This window comes from Pelecanus crispus, chromosome 3 (genome assembly GCF_030463565.1).
Source record: "Pelecanus crispus isolate bPelCri1 chromosome 3, bPelCri1.pri, whole genome shotgun sequence".
NCBI lineage: Eukaryota > Metazoa > Chordata > Aves > Pelecaniformes > Pelecanidae > Pelecanus > Pelecanus crispus.
Genome location: NC_134645.1, coordinates 35440867 through 35456274, shown reverse-complemented (window position 1 = coordinate 35456274; position 15408 = coordinate 35440867). Strand labels below are relative to the sequence as shown.

The following is a 15408-nucleotide window of genomic DNA, read 5'->3' as shown; positions in this document are numbered from 1 at the left end:
TGCTATCTGCTTCTAGACATACCCACTTTCCATGAGTCCACTCATGGACTGCTGAACCCCAAAGAGGAATTTCAAAAGGTCAGAAATGAAGATGTCAATCACATCATAAAGTTTGCATCACCCATAATTTTCTGAGTCAGATTTAGATAAGGAGAAGAAAACTGCCATCTCAGTTGCAACTAAAAGCTTACCTCAGATGAGGACCATTTGGCCTTAGCGGTGGTTGCCAAGAAATGGCAATAAAGGACTCACTGATTGGAGTCACAGACAATGGACTAACACTCTGAGGAACTGTTGAAGGTGTAGTCACACTGGTAGGCAAACTCTCTGTGCAGCCTCCTAGAAAGCCGTCGCCTCCAGAACAAGCTATTACAGTGACCGAGTAGTTTGTGTAGGGTATAAGATTAGTCACCAAATGACTTAACGTTGATGACTTATTCCCAGTAATGACAATTCTTGGATCAGGCATGCGAATCTCATAGTTAAGGATTTCACCATTCTGTATCAGAGGAGGTTTCCATGAGACCTGAAGGAGGAAAAAAAAAAAATTAAAATAACAGAAGTTTTTCAGTCAGAATGCAGAAATACAGATGCAACATGCTACAAATGGACACAAGTGTGATCTCAAGATGTGCTTTTCTTTCTTCATCAAGACAGGCTTTGTGTATAACCTTTCCCAGGTAATGGAAATTTGATTTTTAAAAGTGCATCAGTTCGAAAACTAACCTCCTTTAATTTTAGTGAGGGTTGCAGTAACTATTGTAGCCATTGAAAAAATCTACTATTTAGTTTCACCAGTAAAATGTGAATGCTCCACTTCACTCAAAATTCTGTGAGATATTCACATGCATTAGCAAAAGTACACTAATTATGATAAGTATCACTAACGGTCATTTATTTTCTTGTGGGGTATTGCCTGGTGTGCTCATCTATTAGTGGCAGAGTAAAAAGAAACCTTATTTTATGTTTGCACAATTTTCAGAAATGTGTAACTGCCTTAGCTCCTATGAGAAACAAGATTTTTCTGCACGCTGTATCATAGAATCATTTAGGTTGGAAAAGACCTTTAAGATCATCCAGTCTAACTATTAACCTAACATTACCAAGTCTACCACTAAATCAATTAAGGATAGAGTAGCAATTTCATGTTTCCTGGCTTGGTGGCTGGATTATTTATAATGAAAGTAAAAACTATAATGAAATATGCAGGTTTTCCCTTTTATTTTTCGGTAATAAATTACGCTGGTAAGTATCAGACAAAAAACAGGCAGAATTTTCCATTTTTAGAATTTTAAAATTATGCTGAGAAAACTTTTTGACAAAACTGGAAATTACATACAGAATTCACGTTATATATATACATACTGCTACACTTTTACCAAACTGAGGTTAGGTGGGGAGTTTTTTTAAGTTTTTCTTTTTCTAAGTATATTATTCTATATATTTATTCTTACCATCTCTAGTGAGGAATCACACTCAAATCACTGTACATAAAATGAAAGGATGTTCTCAATTCTTTTTTAAGTCTTTTTGCCACGGTATCATGACAGAGGGGACTTTAGACTGACACAATGAGGACATGTAACTATATTAAGAATCTCAAAGTTTCATAAAGTCAGTGTAAGAGCATCTATCAATCCTTCCTCCCCTAGAAGTCCCGGTGTAGCAAATATACCAGCTTTGCTTTGCTCATCCCTGGAACTGTTTTCCTTGCCATTGATGCACTCATCTATAAAAACTGCCGTCTCTTTTCCTCCCAGGCATGGGATAATTAAGGATTGAATCCAGCATTGCAAAGAACACAGAAATGGAGAAAACCTAAATGAAGGTGTGTGCAAAATAAAATGAACAAAGGTAATACTGAAGTGTTAAATACTAATACGGACGTACTTTAGTTTGAGTTGAACTTTTTCCTTAATTCTCTCCAGCCTCCAAAGTAAGTATCTTTAAAAAGGTATATGCACAATTACACATGGCCATGGAAACAGAGAAGTTTGATTTATAAAATGATTTTTAAAGGACCCTTGGGGATTAGGAAATGTTATTATCTTAGGTACAGAAGGACCTCTTAGGCCGTCAGACATGTAAGAAACCTGGCAGCAAAGTACTGGAGAAAGCTGAAGGATTTTGATAACAGAATCTGGAATACTATTAAACAGAGAATTAGAAACAGGGTGATCTTGAGTAAAGACAGCACAAACAAGATTATTGGTGCCCACATAGGAAAGGCTTAGCTCTGGCTAATTATCAAATGCTGTATTCAGATTTCTGTTACTTCTGGCCCCAAATCATGATCCAACAAATAAAGAAAATACTATTGACAAAACAATGCAAAATTTCACAGAAGGTAGCAATCAATTCTGCACCATTCTCACAAACATTGAGCAAAACTCTCATTTTGAAGTAGTTCATGTGATCTAGCCGTAAGCTTAGGAAGCAGAGAAGAATGGATGATTAGCACATACAACAGAAAATGTTGTTTTCAAGTGCAGGTAGAAAGCATTCAGGTCAGTAAACTTCAGGTGAAATTTCTAATCCCAATGCTTTTTGTTGCTACTGTACTGCACACATTGGATGCACTGTATATGCCACGGAAAGAGGGGAATGTGCATGGCTCACTTTTATTTTCAGGGACGTACCTTTGAAGTTGCTGGAAGAAGCATGGAAGAATTTAACGTCTGACACACTACAGCAAAACACGCATTTCTGCCACCATAATTATGTTATTCTTTTTGGAGGTGTAGCACCTACCCTGAAATTCTGCCTTAGTGAAGTGTGACCAAAGATAATATATTCAAGGTCTTTTTTTAGGAATATTAATACAGTAAATCTGTCATCATCAGTGGAAAAAAAACCTCTTTCTTGTTGCTTAATGCAAGGTGGCTTCTAATAAAAAAATCGTGTATGTTAAATGCTTTGGAAAATTCCTGGTACTACCCTCTCAGAAGAGAAAACTGTCTAAAAATGTTCACCTTGTACCAAATCTTGTTTTATTTCCTGGAAGAGAGGAGTTATTTTTTAACTACATTACATTTTTAGATGCCTAACTTTTATGCCTAAACCCACAAAATTACTCTAATAGAACTTGTGCAAGATTCACCATATACTGTAACCCCTTCACATAAAGGAACAGATTAATAACATGGACAGGAGAACAGATGCTGCTCCAGAACCTCAGCTCCTGAGTTTTATACAGCATGTGTACTAACTGGTAAAACTTCAAAAAACTCCCAGGTGTTACTTGATAACATTTGTTGTGCACTAGCAGATAAAATACCTCATACTGTACATAACATAGATGCTTCGTGGGGCTTACACTGGGAAGTTTCTCTATTTTTTTTTTTTTTTCCCTTAAGAGAAATGTAAACCAGGCTGAACAAAAAGAATCAGCAAAAAGTCAGCAGCACAACATGGAACAAAACTTATTTTTGTCTGGGCATGGATATCTCATACAAAGATATGTAGATCAGTTATCGCTTTGGTTAGGATTTTTTTAAACTAGATAAAGGGATGACCAAGGATACTCACAGTCACTGCTGGGTCACTTGACCTGCTTTGAATTACATATGTCACCTGGGAATGACACGACATGCAGTCTCTGACAAACCTCTCTTGTCAAGAGGCAAGGGGCTGCCTGACCCACAGAGTGTCACTGAAGATGATGGAGCCAGCCTGGTTAACACACACGTGGCACTACTGGACCTCTTCTCCATTTTGATGTGCCAAGGATTGAGGTAAGAGCTTGGCAATGCATGAAAGCAGGAAAGCTCACTAGACAGCCTGTGTTGGAAGCGGTAACAGTTTGTTCATTGATTTGAAGCTCAGCACTGAGACCATGAAAGAGGATGCCCATGAGGAAGAGAGAATAAGGTAACTACTGGGAGAGATTAACTGATTCAATGTAATGACTCTGGAAGCTGTCATTTAAAGATCAAAGCACCTTATTTTCTCCACCACAAAATTTAAAGAGACAGAAATTAGCCATTTCCCTCCCATTAAACAGTTACAACCTTGGAAATCTTTCTTTTTTTTCTTTTCTTTTTTTCTTTTTCTTTTTTTTTTTTTTTTTTAAACGGCATTTGGAACCCTGCAATTTAATTCTGAGCTATGTGAAGAGAGGCTTTGGCACATGGATAACTGTTTTACTAGTTCAGGCCTGGCTTCAACAGTTAGCTTTTAAATCAGTATGTTTGGCTTAATTTTATTCTCATTTCTCCTAGCTACTGCTTGTAACATCTACAAACAGAATGTAATAAATACACTACCAAGAGCTTTTCACCTTGGTCTCAAAGCACATGTTAAGTCTCAAATTGCAAGTATTATTATTCCAGTTTTACAGATGAAAAGACTAAATCCCAGACTAAGTCACGTATCAGAAAGAAGCAAAACTGAAAACAAAGACCTGCTACCCTAATTCTGCATTCCAACCACTGGACTATAGTCCTCTGCCAAACCCCCAGCCCCCAAAAAGTAGTTGGGAGATTAATTTCCTCATGAGTTCTTATCTGTCTTAACAGAAATTATAGTGGGATTCAATCAAGAGCCAGTATCACACCAGAAAAGCAAATCCTGACAGAGGTCACTGATAATTGTTCTCATACATTTTGCACATGAATTACATCCAACTTCAGCAAGCACTACCAGAGAAGAACGGCACAATCAAGTTTGCAGTAACAGATCGCTATTACAAAAACTTCTAGAAGCTCTTAGCTTGAGTAGTGAAAAAACAGAAAGAACATTTATTTATGATCCTAATTACCTACTACAGTAAAGTGTTTAAGCTACATCAAAGGCAGGGGGATAATGCTGATGAAACCCTGATTAGTTCACCCCACTGTATGATCTGTACGAAATGAGCAAGCTGTGTAAGAAATCAGTCCTAAAATGTGGAAAACATCTAGTGTGCAAGTTAAGGTTGTTCCTAAGGGTGTTGGAGTATCCTAAGTCGCTCAAGCAGCACTCATGTGGCAAATAAGCCAAGGTCTCACTGACCTTAGCAGCATTACAAGGCAATCTTCACACAAGGATTGATCTCTCCTAAACAATTTCCCCAATGCACCAGGCATACCTGCATAAAACTGGAAGTGTGGTGAACAAAGTCCAAACTCTTTTTTCCTCCCCAGAACAAAGCTGCTATGTGGGCTTACTGCATCTCACTTTAGCATACAAGGCCTAGGTATCAGGGTTGTTCGTATTCTCAAAATTATGTTCTTAGGCAACTGCAGTCTGAAGCATTTTGAGAATGAAATAGCGATGGGGGTTTTAACCTGGAAGAGCGGAAGGGTCTTCACAGCCTCATTCTCTACTACACAGTGATCTGCAGAGGTAAAAACTGAAGGATCACCTCTCTTAGTCACTGACTTCAGTGACCATGGGGTTATTACCATTGCATCCAATGTTCTGTAATCAGAAGCAACTTCACAGGACAGCAAACATTAACGTGTGAGACAAAAACCAACTCCAGAACACGTGTCTATAACTGTAATTCCATAGGAAGTGAAAATGGATAAAGAAAACACCTTCCTTTTCATGGACGATACTCAAACTGTAACTACAGGGTATATTGCTTTAAATGTGTCAGTGGTATCCATTCCATACAGCTGAAATCCTTTTCCTGCATATTCTAGTCCCAGCCTATTTACAGAACGACAAGCATTTAGCAGTCCACTGTCCAGCTTCTGAGCTAATGAAGAACAGAAGACAACTATAAAAACAGAGCCTTGTTTATTTGTGTTGCTCACTTCCATATGCAATTTAGTAGTCAAATTTGAGAAATAGCTACTAGAAAAGTTTATCGCTCTGTAGAAATAAATTATAATCTTCTGCAAAGAAAGAGTGCAGACTGCAACTCTTGAAGATCCTGTGGACAGCAAACTGATGACATTGTTCAGTCTGTAGGGTGCAATACTAGCTTGCTCTGCTGCAGCTTCTTCTATACAAAGAAAAGAATGGCAGGTGAACTGTAAACTGCCATCTCTGAGGGTAACAACAAACATGAATGACAATGGAATTAAAAAGCATACAACCCCTTCTCAGTCAGAGAAGTCACGAGAAAATACTTACAAAAAAGGAATAATCCATAGAAAATGAATGACGTGATATTAAATCAATACGCAAAAAAGAAATTAGAAAGAATAATGACGCTTTGGTGCTACAGAATCACCATGGTCCTTCATTTCTAGCAGGCAATATATGTCATATACTGAGAGAAGTCAATGAAATAATCATAAATTCTTATTTTTCTCATTTTGCATCTAATCAAATTGCAGGAAGTTTCTGTAACTGATGTCATCATGAAGGAACAGCATTGACAAATACATGTCAATAAGGTACTTACTTCATCCAACCAGGATGAAACCATTCTCTTATAATCTACGCACCAAAAAGAAAAAGATTTCCTTTCCCCTTGACAGAAACATCAGGATTAAGTACAGCTCATGCCAACTTCTATATTGAGAAAGAAGTCATGCCAAGAATGACAGGAGATGGCTGCAGCTTCGTGTCTTATCAATGGTCCAGTTGGTGGCACTGGCCAGCAAGGGAGAGCAATACAGGCAAACATGCATCAGCAGGTCTCCAGTTAAGCCAATAATCAAGACTACATCTGTCTTCCCGAGGCCAAAGCCCTCAGGGGACAACCACAGCAGCAAAAGGGAAGTCTTCCTATTGAAAGTTAAACAGCCAAAGTTGGAGAATTTTCATACTAGAGTTAATTTAGTTCAGCGTACCCAGCCACATAATGCTTTTCCTACACAAAGAACTCCTTTAAATAATTATTCACTATGTAAACCAGCCTCTTTCTCAAGCCACTCAACCTAGCTACATTCCCAAATGTCATATCAGTGCAAAGTGTGAGATTGAAGCAGCACAGCAAGTGCAACCCTCGCAAGAAAAGGAAACAATTTCTTTTATACTTCTGTACATTAGGGTATAGCAAATCTTGTGTAACAGGAATAATGTTCATGGCATTGGCATATACTAAATAAACGGCTTTTGCAGTTGCTGAATACCTCCACTTCACTTTGGCATTTAATCAGCCACAAAAGCAGTTTATTGCGCAGTATACTCCGCTACCATGAACATTATCAATTCAGCAAATATTAAAAAATATCATGCAGGTGTCACAGAAATGGGTACTTTAAAAATTATCGACAGCTTTACGCTTTCTGTTGCACAAAAGAAAGCAAGCTAAATGTTATGGAGAGATATCGGTCCATTCTGATTAAAATTAAATGTTAAAGGAGCACATACACATCAGAAGTGTTTATGCCAAGAGTGACCTGCTGTGCTGATATTTTCCTCCTTGCAGAGTGAAAGCTTTGGTCTATGAAAATAAGCTGTATGCTCAAGTGAGTACTATCCTGGAGCACTTTGAATTCTCCACATCCTCAAATCATTTATATTGATTCTATGACTAAATAAAGGAATGGAAATATGTTTCTCTTTTTTTGTATATTCTCTCTGTTTTCAGTAGAAGTAAATATTTGCGCTCATGGTTTAGGGATTGGTTGCGCTGACAGTTGAAAGCCTCTATTGATTTGCAGCTGTGGCTTGGTAAAGGAGCCTCTTGCTAATCTTTCCCACAGTGCCCTTCCAATACTTTCCGCTCTAACCTGGAAGGACAGCTGTCTCTAGGTCAAGAGGTAATTAAAATCTCCCTGCCAAAGAGACAGCTTGTTTTCCATTCTCTGCTTAAGAGTTACCATCATTGACAATGAATAAGATGAGACCATTGTACAGCACAAGCAGATTCCACAAATTTGATTTGAACACTACATAGGTCATATATGCACTGCAGGTGTGGTGGGTTTGGGAAGGGAAAGTGTGCCTTTCTGGAACTCTCATCAGAGTTTAAAGGCACCGATGTAAAGCAATCCCAAACCAGATCCATCCTATTTCCACACAGGAAAACTTTTCAACCACTAAGTGGCAATCCTTGCCCAATACTTCACAGTCGTTCTGCCTGTGCAACTAGCGTACTTCTGGGGTGAAGAGATACAAGGGGTTTGCAGAGCAGCTGCTCAGACCTGCACCCCAGTTTGAAAGAGCAGGGCAAAAAACCCCAAATGTTTTTAAAATAGGTGCTACCTTGTTCTTCTTGTATTCTCCTAGCACAGAACAGTCACACGGGCCACAAGACAGCCTCAGTGCCACGGCACAACCCACTGGGTCGTCTCAGAGTCTTACTACTCTGACGTGAACTTGCCATAAAATTGAAGTGAGGGAAACAACACCACCACTAGCAAGCTAATCCATTTAACAGACCTGTAAGACTAACAAGTAAGGTGAAACCCTAGTCGCTCTGGTGCTCCCATCTGCAAACAAGCAGAAGGTGAGAAAACCACTGGGTGCAGCAAGCCTTGTCCATAATCTCTTCAGTTATGAAGAGCAATGAGCCCTTCTTCCCCTATAACTTTATTTCATTTTTTTGAAGATATAATAAATAATAATTAAAAAATGATAAAAGCTAAAGGAAATAAATCTCTTGCTGTCCTGGACAAGTAAGAGAAATTTTAATATTTTTAAGAACTCTTAGAATCTTAGAAATCAGAAGCAAAGTAATGTCTCAGCCATGGAATACCATCTGCACAGGAACTGTACCAAGTATTCCCAACTCTCCCGCAATTATGATGACTGTCATTAAACAACACTAAGTAAAATAAAATACTAGATAAATTAGAAGAATTTATGTCCATATCAAAGCAAAGGATACCAATACCCTGTACACTGAGAGAGAGAATTTTTGCTGAAGTACAGACACTCAGAAGAAAGTGTATTTGGAAAGGCATATACATAAGTCACTTTTATCAATTAAATGCTGCCACCTTTAATTATTTTGAACATTTTAACGAAAATATTGAAAATCAAGAAAAATGAACAGTAAAACTGAGTCATGGAAATAAAAACATCCAAGCTTCAGCATCTTTGACAGAAATTAGTCTTAACAGACCAAACAAATATGTGTCTTCAGATGGGAAAAACAAGCCTGAGACTACAAGAGCAGCAGTGATACAAAATATGACCACCACTCATACAGAAGGTCATACAATGAAGACATTAAAGGGCTTTAAAGAGCTTTGAATGTTAATGATTGACTGGGGAAGAAGGAGGAAAAAAAAAAAAAAAAGCATTTGAACTCTTTGGCAGGAAAGGAAAAGAAATTTTAAAAGCATTGTTATATTGAAATTAAATTATTACAGAGTGAAGACTGCACTGCCTGATTTCAGGTTTCAGAAGAAATAAATGATCAAACTGACTTTCAGTATTGGTAGATTACTCAATCTTGGAGCTGAGAAAAAGACAATAAAATTACAACTGAGCACACACCTCTGATCTCAAGAAAAGACATCCAGTAAAGAATGACAAGACCTCTGACAACTCACAGGCTTTTAAAATTAGGATTGGGTGTTGACTGCACTTGGAGAAAGAAAAAATATGGGCAAGATAGAAAATTATTATGCCCTTATCACATTAACTGAAGCATTAAAGGTTGCAGTGACAACTTCTTTGTGCTCAGAGTTGAAGCCAACGTGTAAAAGCTCATGCAATAAAACGTGGACATGTGTGTAAGCATGCCATTGAACTAGGGCTACTGTTTACACAGCATTGCTGCTTCTGGTAAATCTATGAAAAATGTTTTACTATAAATTGTGGTGGATATTAAGATATATCTACAGAAGCACAGAGGGCAGAGTCCTGGAAGTAGATTGCCCAAATCTTCAATAAGCAGTCTGGCAATTCAACACAATTACTAGTGGTCAATCATTATTAATTCTTACGGTAACCATTGTACTCATACTGAACTCATTTGCTATTAACGTGGAGGTAACATGCAACTCCTTAGAAGTTAAAACATAATTTTAAAAGCTCAGGATTTTTTTGTCTAATGGTGAATAGCTTTTTTTCATAGCTTAAAATTATGCGTGAACAAAGCAAAAAAATCAGCATTGGTTTCCTGCTTAAATTCATACCCTCAAACTATTTAGACTGCATTGGTAAAACCACTCTGTTTACCTTTTGAAAATACAATGTACACCAAAAGTAATAAATCTAACAGATGAACTTCAGTCTTATGCAAATGTCCTTTGTTTTGTGCTCTGGTGAGCAAGCTACTGTACCAATACTTTTGGCATTAGTACAAGACTGAATCCATGGAAGCATGTGTGTATTTACACAAAAGAGGCTTCTAAGCTACAAAAATCCCTCTTGTTTGGTTACACTAATTTCCCTTGAATGAAGTTTGTATGCAAGCCAAAACAATGGTAGTTATCCTGTCCTCTAGAGTTCATTCCCAACAGAACGATGTGAATAATTGAAAACTTCCTAGGTAGTCCTGTAAGACTCTTCTTTCGTAAATCAGGAGAACTACAATGCTATTTTTTTCTTCATTAGCTATTTTTAAAAAAAAATCTGATTATATACAAGATTTAGTTACATAAAAAAAAATCTTTTTACTTCTTAGCATTTTAATGAAGTCTTGAAATTTTGGAGAAGGTAGTAGGTAATTTTCTGATCTGATTAGGGAGTTAAAAGTAAGCATTCAAGTTTAATATTCAAAATAAATCAGGTGTGTAAGGAAGAAAATGAATTGGAGTATAATGCCAGAGGCTGGTGTAAAGGGAAAAAATGGAAAGGAATCTAATGCTTTTGAGCCAAAGGACAGACACTAATTATTCAGCTACCCCTGCAGCAACGAAATCTGTTGGCTCAGCCAGTAGATGTCTCTCTCAAATACACAGTTACTACACAGAAAACATGCTAAAGCCATGAGGCAATAAGAATTATTCCTACCTTAACTGAATGCGGTCCCAACGCTTCTGCATCAGGTGGCTGAACACCAGCAGGTCTTGATGGTCTAGTGGTAACTTCTGACCACGCACTGCTGTTCGTGCCTCCGTGAAGCGTGCTCATCAGCATTCTGTATTCAAATTTCTGCCAAGGGCTCAGAGCAGTACTCTGGTCAACGTAGCTCATGGACTGACTGAAAGGAAGAGTCACCACAGTTGATATTTGTTCTGTTCCTTTCACTCTCCTTTCTATCGTAAGGTTTTCCACCAAACCATTTGGGTGAGCAGGTGGTTGCCAGGATATGACCACAGAAGTTGGAGTATCAGAATAGAGCTCTGGAGCAGGAATATCCTCAGGCGCATCTGGAAGAGTCCGTATTGATGGGGTCTTGGGTGAAAGAGAGCATCCTTTAGAAGTGCATCCTTCTACCTGAAACACATAGTCTGTGTAAGGATGCAAGTCTTGTACAGTGCAATTAGATCTAGTTCCTAGCACTGTAGCATGCAGTTGGCCATTTTGGTAAATATTGTAGTGAGTGATAATGCCATTTTGCTTTAAAGGATGCTGCCAGGTGATGCTTGCTGCTCTTGCTGTGACATTCAATAGAAGTGGTGGATCTAAAGGTCCCGGTTCTGTAACAGAAAAAAAAAGAAAAAAAGAAAAAAAGAGGAAAGGAAAATTACTAATAGTCTGTGATTTGTAAAAGTCAGCATTAGCCAGCAGTACTCATCAAGTGAGTCTCAAAATGGCAAAAGAAGTTTGACTCTACCCAACAGCCTATTTCTTCAGAAACCGTAGGCCCAGTTATTCAAGGGAAGAATACCGTCTCTTATCAAAGGCAAGCTGCTCTGTAAGCACACCTTCCTTTCCTTCAACCCTCCTCCGTCCTTCTCTGCATCTTTTTTTTCCTCCTGAGTCTCAAAAGCGTGCTAACAATGCTGTTAGCATGTGGAGAAAGTGTACGCCCAAGAATCAATATAGAACTGCAGTTCTAGCTTTTGTTGATATTTTTCTAGAGCGCTAGCTACTAATTGCAACCAACAGCACAGGCATAACAAAGCTGCATATTTTACAGCTCAGTAAGCCCCTACTGCATCTCTCATTATATATTCAATATTTTACTTCATTCTGTTTATAATTCTAATCCATTTTTTGCAATTTATCTACTCCCTGTTAATATTATAGGTGATTTTTTACTGCGACTGTGACAGAAGCTGCCGATTTAGCTCTTTCACCTACTGATAAATAAACAATGCACAGATCTGACCTTTAGGTTAACAGGTTTTATGCTTGCTCCACTCAGCACTCTAACTGATTCAATTATCATAAAGGTTCAGGAGCTTCCATGAATACTGAAAAAGACCGACCATATGCCTGCATAGGTGTTGTGGAACAGCAAATACTCTGCAGCCCTCCAGAGAAATTCCTTAATTGTAAATAATTTCACCATGCGACACAATCAAGTCACCTTGAATGCAAAACCCTCAGCCTGTGGAGGCAAAGTGTTATTTAAGCTTTACTGGGCTGCGTTAAATTCTGCAATTTGAAGGGCTGTTAAGTTTTTCAATTGAAATTTCATTTAAAATGCAGGTGCTTTTTATTATATTGAGGCTTTACTGCTCTCTAGGTACAAGCAAGAACATGGTGCAATAACACAAATCTGGCTCAATCACTGATCAGTAACAGCTGTAATTCCAGAACATTTAGCATTCTTATAAACCACGTCCTGAAATCTATAAATTGCTACAGCAGATCAAGAAAATACTATATTCCCCCCTATTCTGCCCATAGCAATTTTGACATTTATGAGATTTTTCTGTGAACATTACATTTTATTGAAATCTTAAAAAAAGATATACTTGGATTCAGTAATTGTTTAAAATAGCTTTAGGTTTGGGGACTTTGGGGGGGATAAGTTTCGAATGCTAAGGGTTGAAAATTTAAAATTCATTAGTGATTGTGGGTGTGATATGACTCCAGGACACACGACATAGCATATGCTGAATTCCACAGTAGTCAACACCACCATCATTTAATCCCTAGTGAAGCAGTATGCTGCCCAAACCACAAGGAACACTATCTCTATAGGAAGAATAATTTACTTCACTAGAAGTTGAATAATTCCTGATAATTTTTAAGCGAAAAGGGAAAGAGAGAGGGAGGGGAAAAAAGGAACCCTAGACAAATAAATCCAGCACAATGAGTGGCTCCTTCTATATTTCAGAATAACAGCTGAAGCAGTCAGAAGTCTCAATTCTCCCCTTACATACAGAGAGAGGTAAATCAGCATTATTCCACTGAGGTCTGTGGAAACAGGGATGTGAAACTGGGATAGAAAGCTTTTTCTTTTCTTTTTTTTCTTTTAAATTTGAAAAAGAAACTGTTTTTTCTTTCATTATATGATGCATCACAAAGCAACTCCATAAAACTCATCCATATCACATATCCTGTTCTACTCACAGTGATAATAAGGATGGAGTTCTATATTTAATATTTGTGCACTCTAGGATTAATTTAGATCTCTGAATTTACAGGTATAATGATGATCTGTTGTAAAGAGCAATTCAATTCTATTTGCATGTACTCTCAGGCAAAATCAATTAGGTCATAAGCTGGAACAAAATTTGGTCCATTACTTAGACTTCACTGAAATATGGAGAGGTGGAGGTGTAAACCTGGATTAGATGTATATTCTGTAAACTGAATATTTTGTTGGGGTGAAGGGGAAAGAGGAAAATCTGCTTTGGAATTGAAGACCTTGAAAACAAGTCGCTGCAAATTCTAGTTTAATGGGGGAGGGGAGTTGAAAGAGATAATATTTACCACTAAGCTACAAACATGCATTTTATCTAATTATACCTCATAAATAAGCTATTGTACTGTGAGCTTCTGCAGGAGAAAAAAAAAACCAAAACAAAAAACCCCCACAACAATCAAGCAGTTTGTTGTGAGGGAACGGATAAGCCTTTTTATTCCTACTGAGTAAGTTGCTGGCATGACAGGTGAAACATTCATGGTAATTAGTTGAACCTGCGCTTCAACCCCCCCAGAGTTTAGACGTATTCCTTAAGGACAATCTGTAATGTATGGGAGGAGCTGTCAAACTTAAACTTTGGGTCCCCCTAGTCCCTCCCCCTCCCCTCAAAAAAGTGTATTTTGGTAGCTAGCATACCTACCCACACATTCCCTACTGCCCTTTTAAAAGAGAGACTTTTAAGACTCTCTGAGTTCAAATAAGACGTTTGAGAGATGCTTAATTGGCCCCACTGGATGGGAAAGCATTAAATCCTGGTCCCCAACACTCACTCAGTGTAGCTTCCTTTTAAATGGCAAGCAGAATCATCTAATTCTATATACAAATCAACTTGCACGAAACTGCTTGGTTGAAAGGGTCACCACAATTATGTAAAACATGAGTATTAACTATAATTGGGATAGTTTGCTAATACAATAAAAAGCTCTGAACATGAGAAAAGTTATGCTCACAGCAGTAGCTATCACTTTCTAAAGTAAGAATTCATGGATGAAATGACATGAAAAAGATGGTTATAAAATTTTAATGGAATGATAAAAGGCAAAAGTCAGCCTCTCAGCTGAATTCTTAAAATCCCTATATATCACAATCAGCTCCTTAACTGTAAAATCAATGTGGAGTATAACATGTTGTCAATGTGGTTGTCACTGGAGGGAAGCCTGCAAAGTATGACAGCTACACAGCTCAGCCTGACAACGATGAAAATAAAATCATAAAGCTTTTTACATGGATGTAATTGTTTATAGAAGTAACTACTGAACATGGGAACAGTGGGCATCTTTTTCCTTAAGATTCTTAGTTCATATTTCAAACCATTTCATTACAGCATTAATACTAGAAGGTAGTTTCATTTTGGCAAATGAAATTATCTTTTATGGCAGGCTATTTTGCTCATCTGCTTCAAAAGTTCAGACTTGACTTAAAATGAAGGCAGAAAATTGTCATTCATCTTTTTTAATTCCCTGACTAGAACCACACATTTGTTTACTTATTGTACATACCAGGGGAGTGAGGAGCTATACTCTCATGGATGTCTTTCGGGGGGATCTATACCTTCATTAATATATTGAGACATGTACCTGGACTACTGCCCTTTAAAGCTAATGAGAAATACCTGATTTGCTGGGAAACTCTCTCACTAAGCAGAATAGAAATTCTGTGCCTTTTTATTCTTGAATCATCTACTCTTTTCAGGAACATGGACAATGAATACATATTAACATATTAACAAAAAGTGGTGTCTTTCATATAATACCAAATGTATCCAGCAGAAAAGCCAAATTGTGTAGCTCTGAGCACAAGGGGCCACAGGCATCTTTTATCGCATCAGATCACAGAACTCAAAAGTAGTTAAGCTGTTCATGCAATGACATGCAGTCCATATGAACCCCTTCAAATACATATTAAGAGCCGTCTTCAGAGTATTCAGACTTTTTGCCCTTTACTGCTCCAAATGCACATTGGTTCCAGAACCTCAGCCTACCAGTTAAGAAACTTCTAATTCATCATCTATGGGCATGCATGGGCTGTTTGTACTACTTATCATACGATCATTGTATCATATCTGCCACAATACTACTTCAGCT

General features: G+C 37.8%; 1 protein-coding gene across 1 annotated transcript in view; it reads right to left on the bottom strand.

The window, feature by feature from the left end:
* USH2A (usherin) overlaps window positions 1-15408 on the bottom strand; it is a 398473-nt gene that overhangs the window by 122391 nt on the left and 260674 nt on the right. Inside the window, exons 40-41 of the mRNA XM_075707636.1 lie at window positions 10792-11420; window positions 192-526 (exon numbers count right to left, since the gene is read on the bottom strand). Of these exons, the coding sequence (XP_075563751.1) occupies window positions 192-526; window positions 10792-11420 (964 nt within the window). The remainder of the gene's footprint in view (window positions 1-191; window positions 527-10791; window positions 11421-15408) is intronic.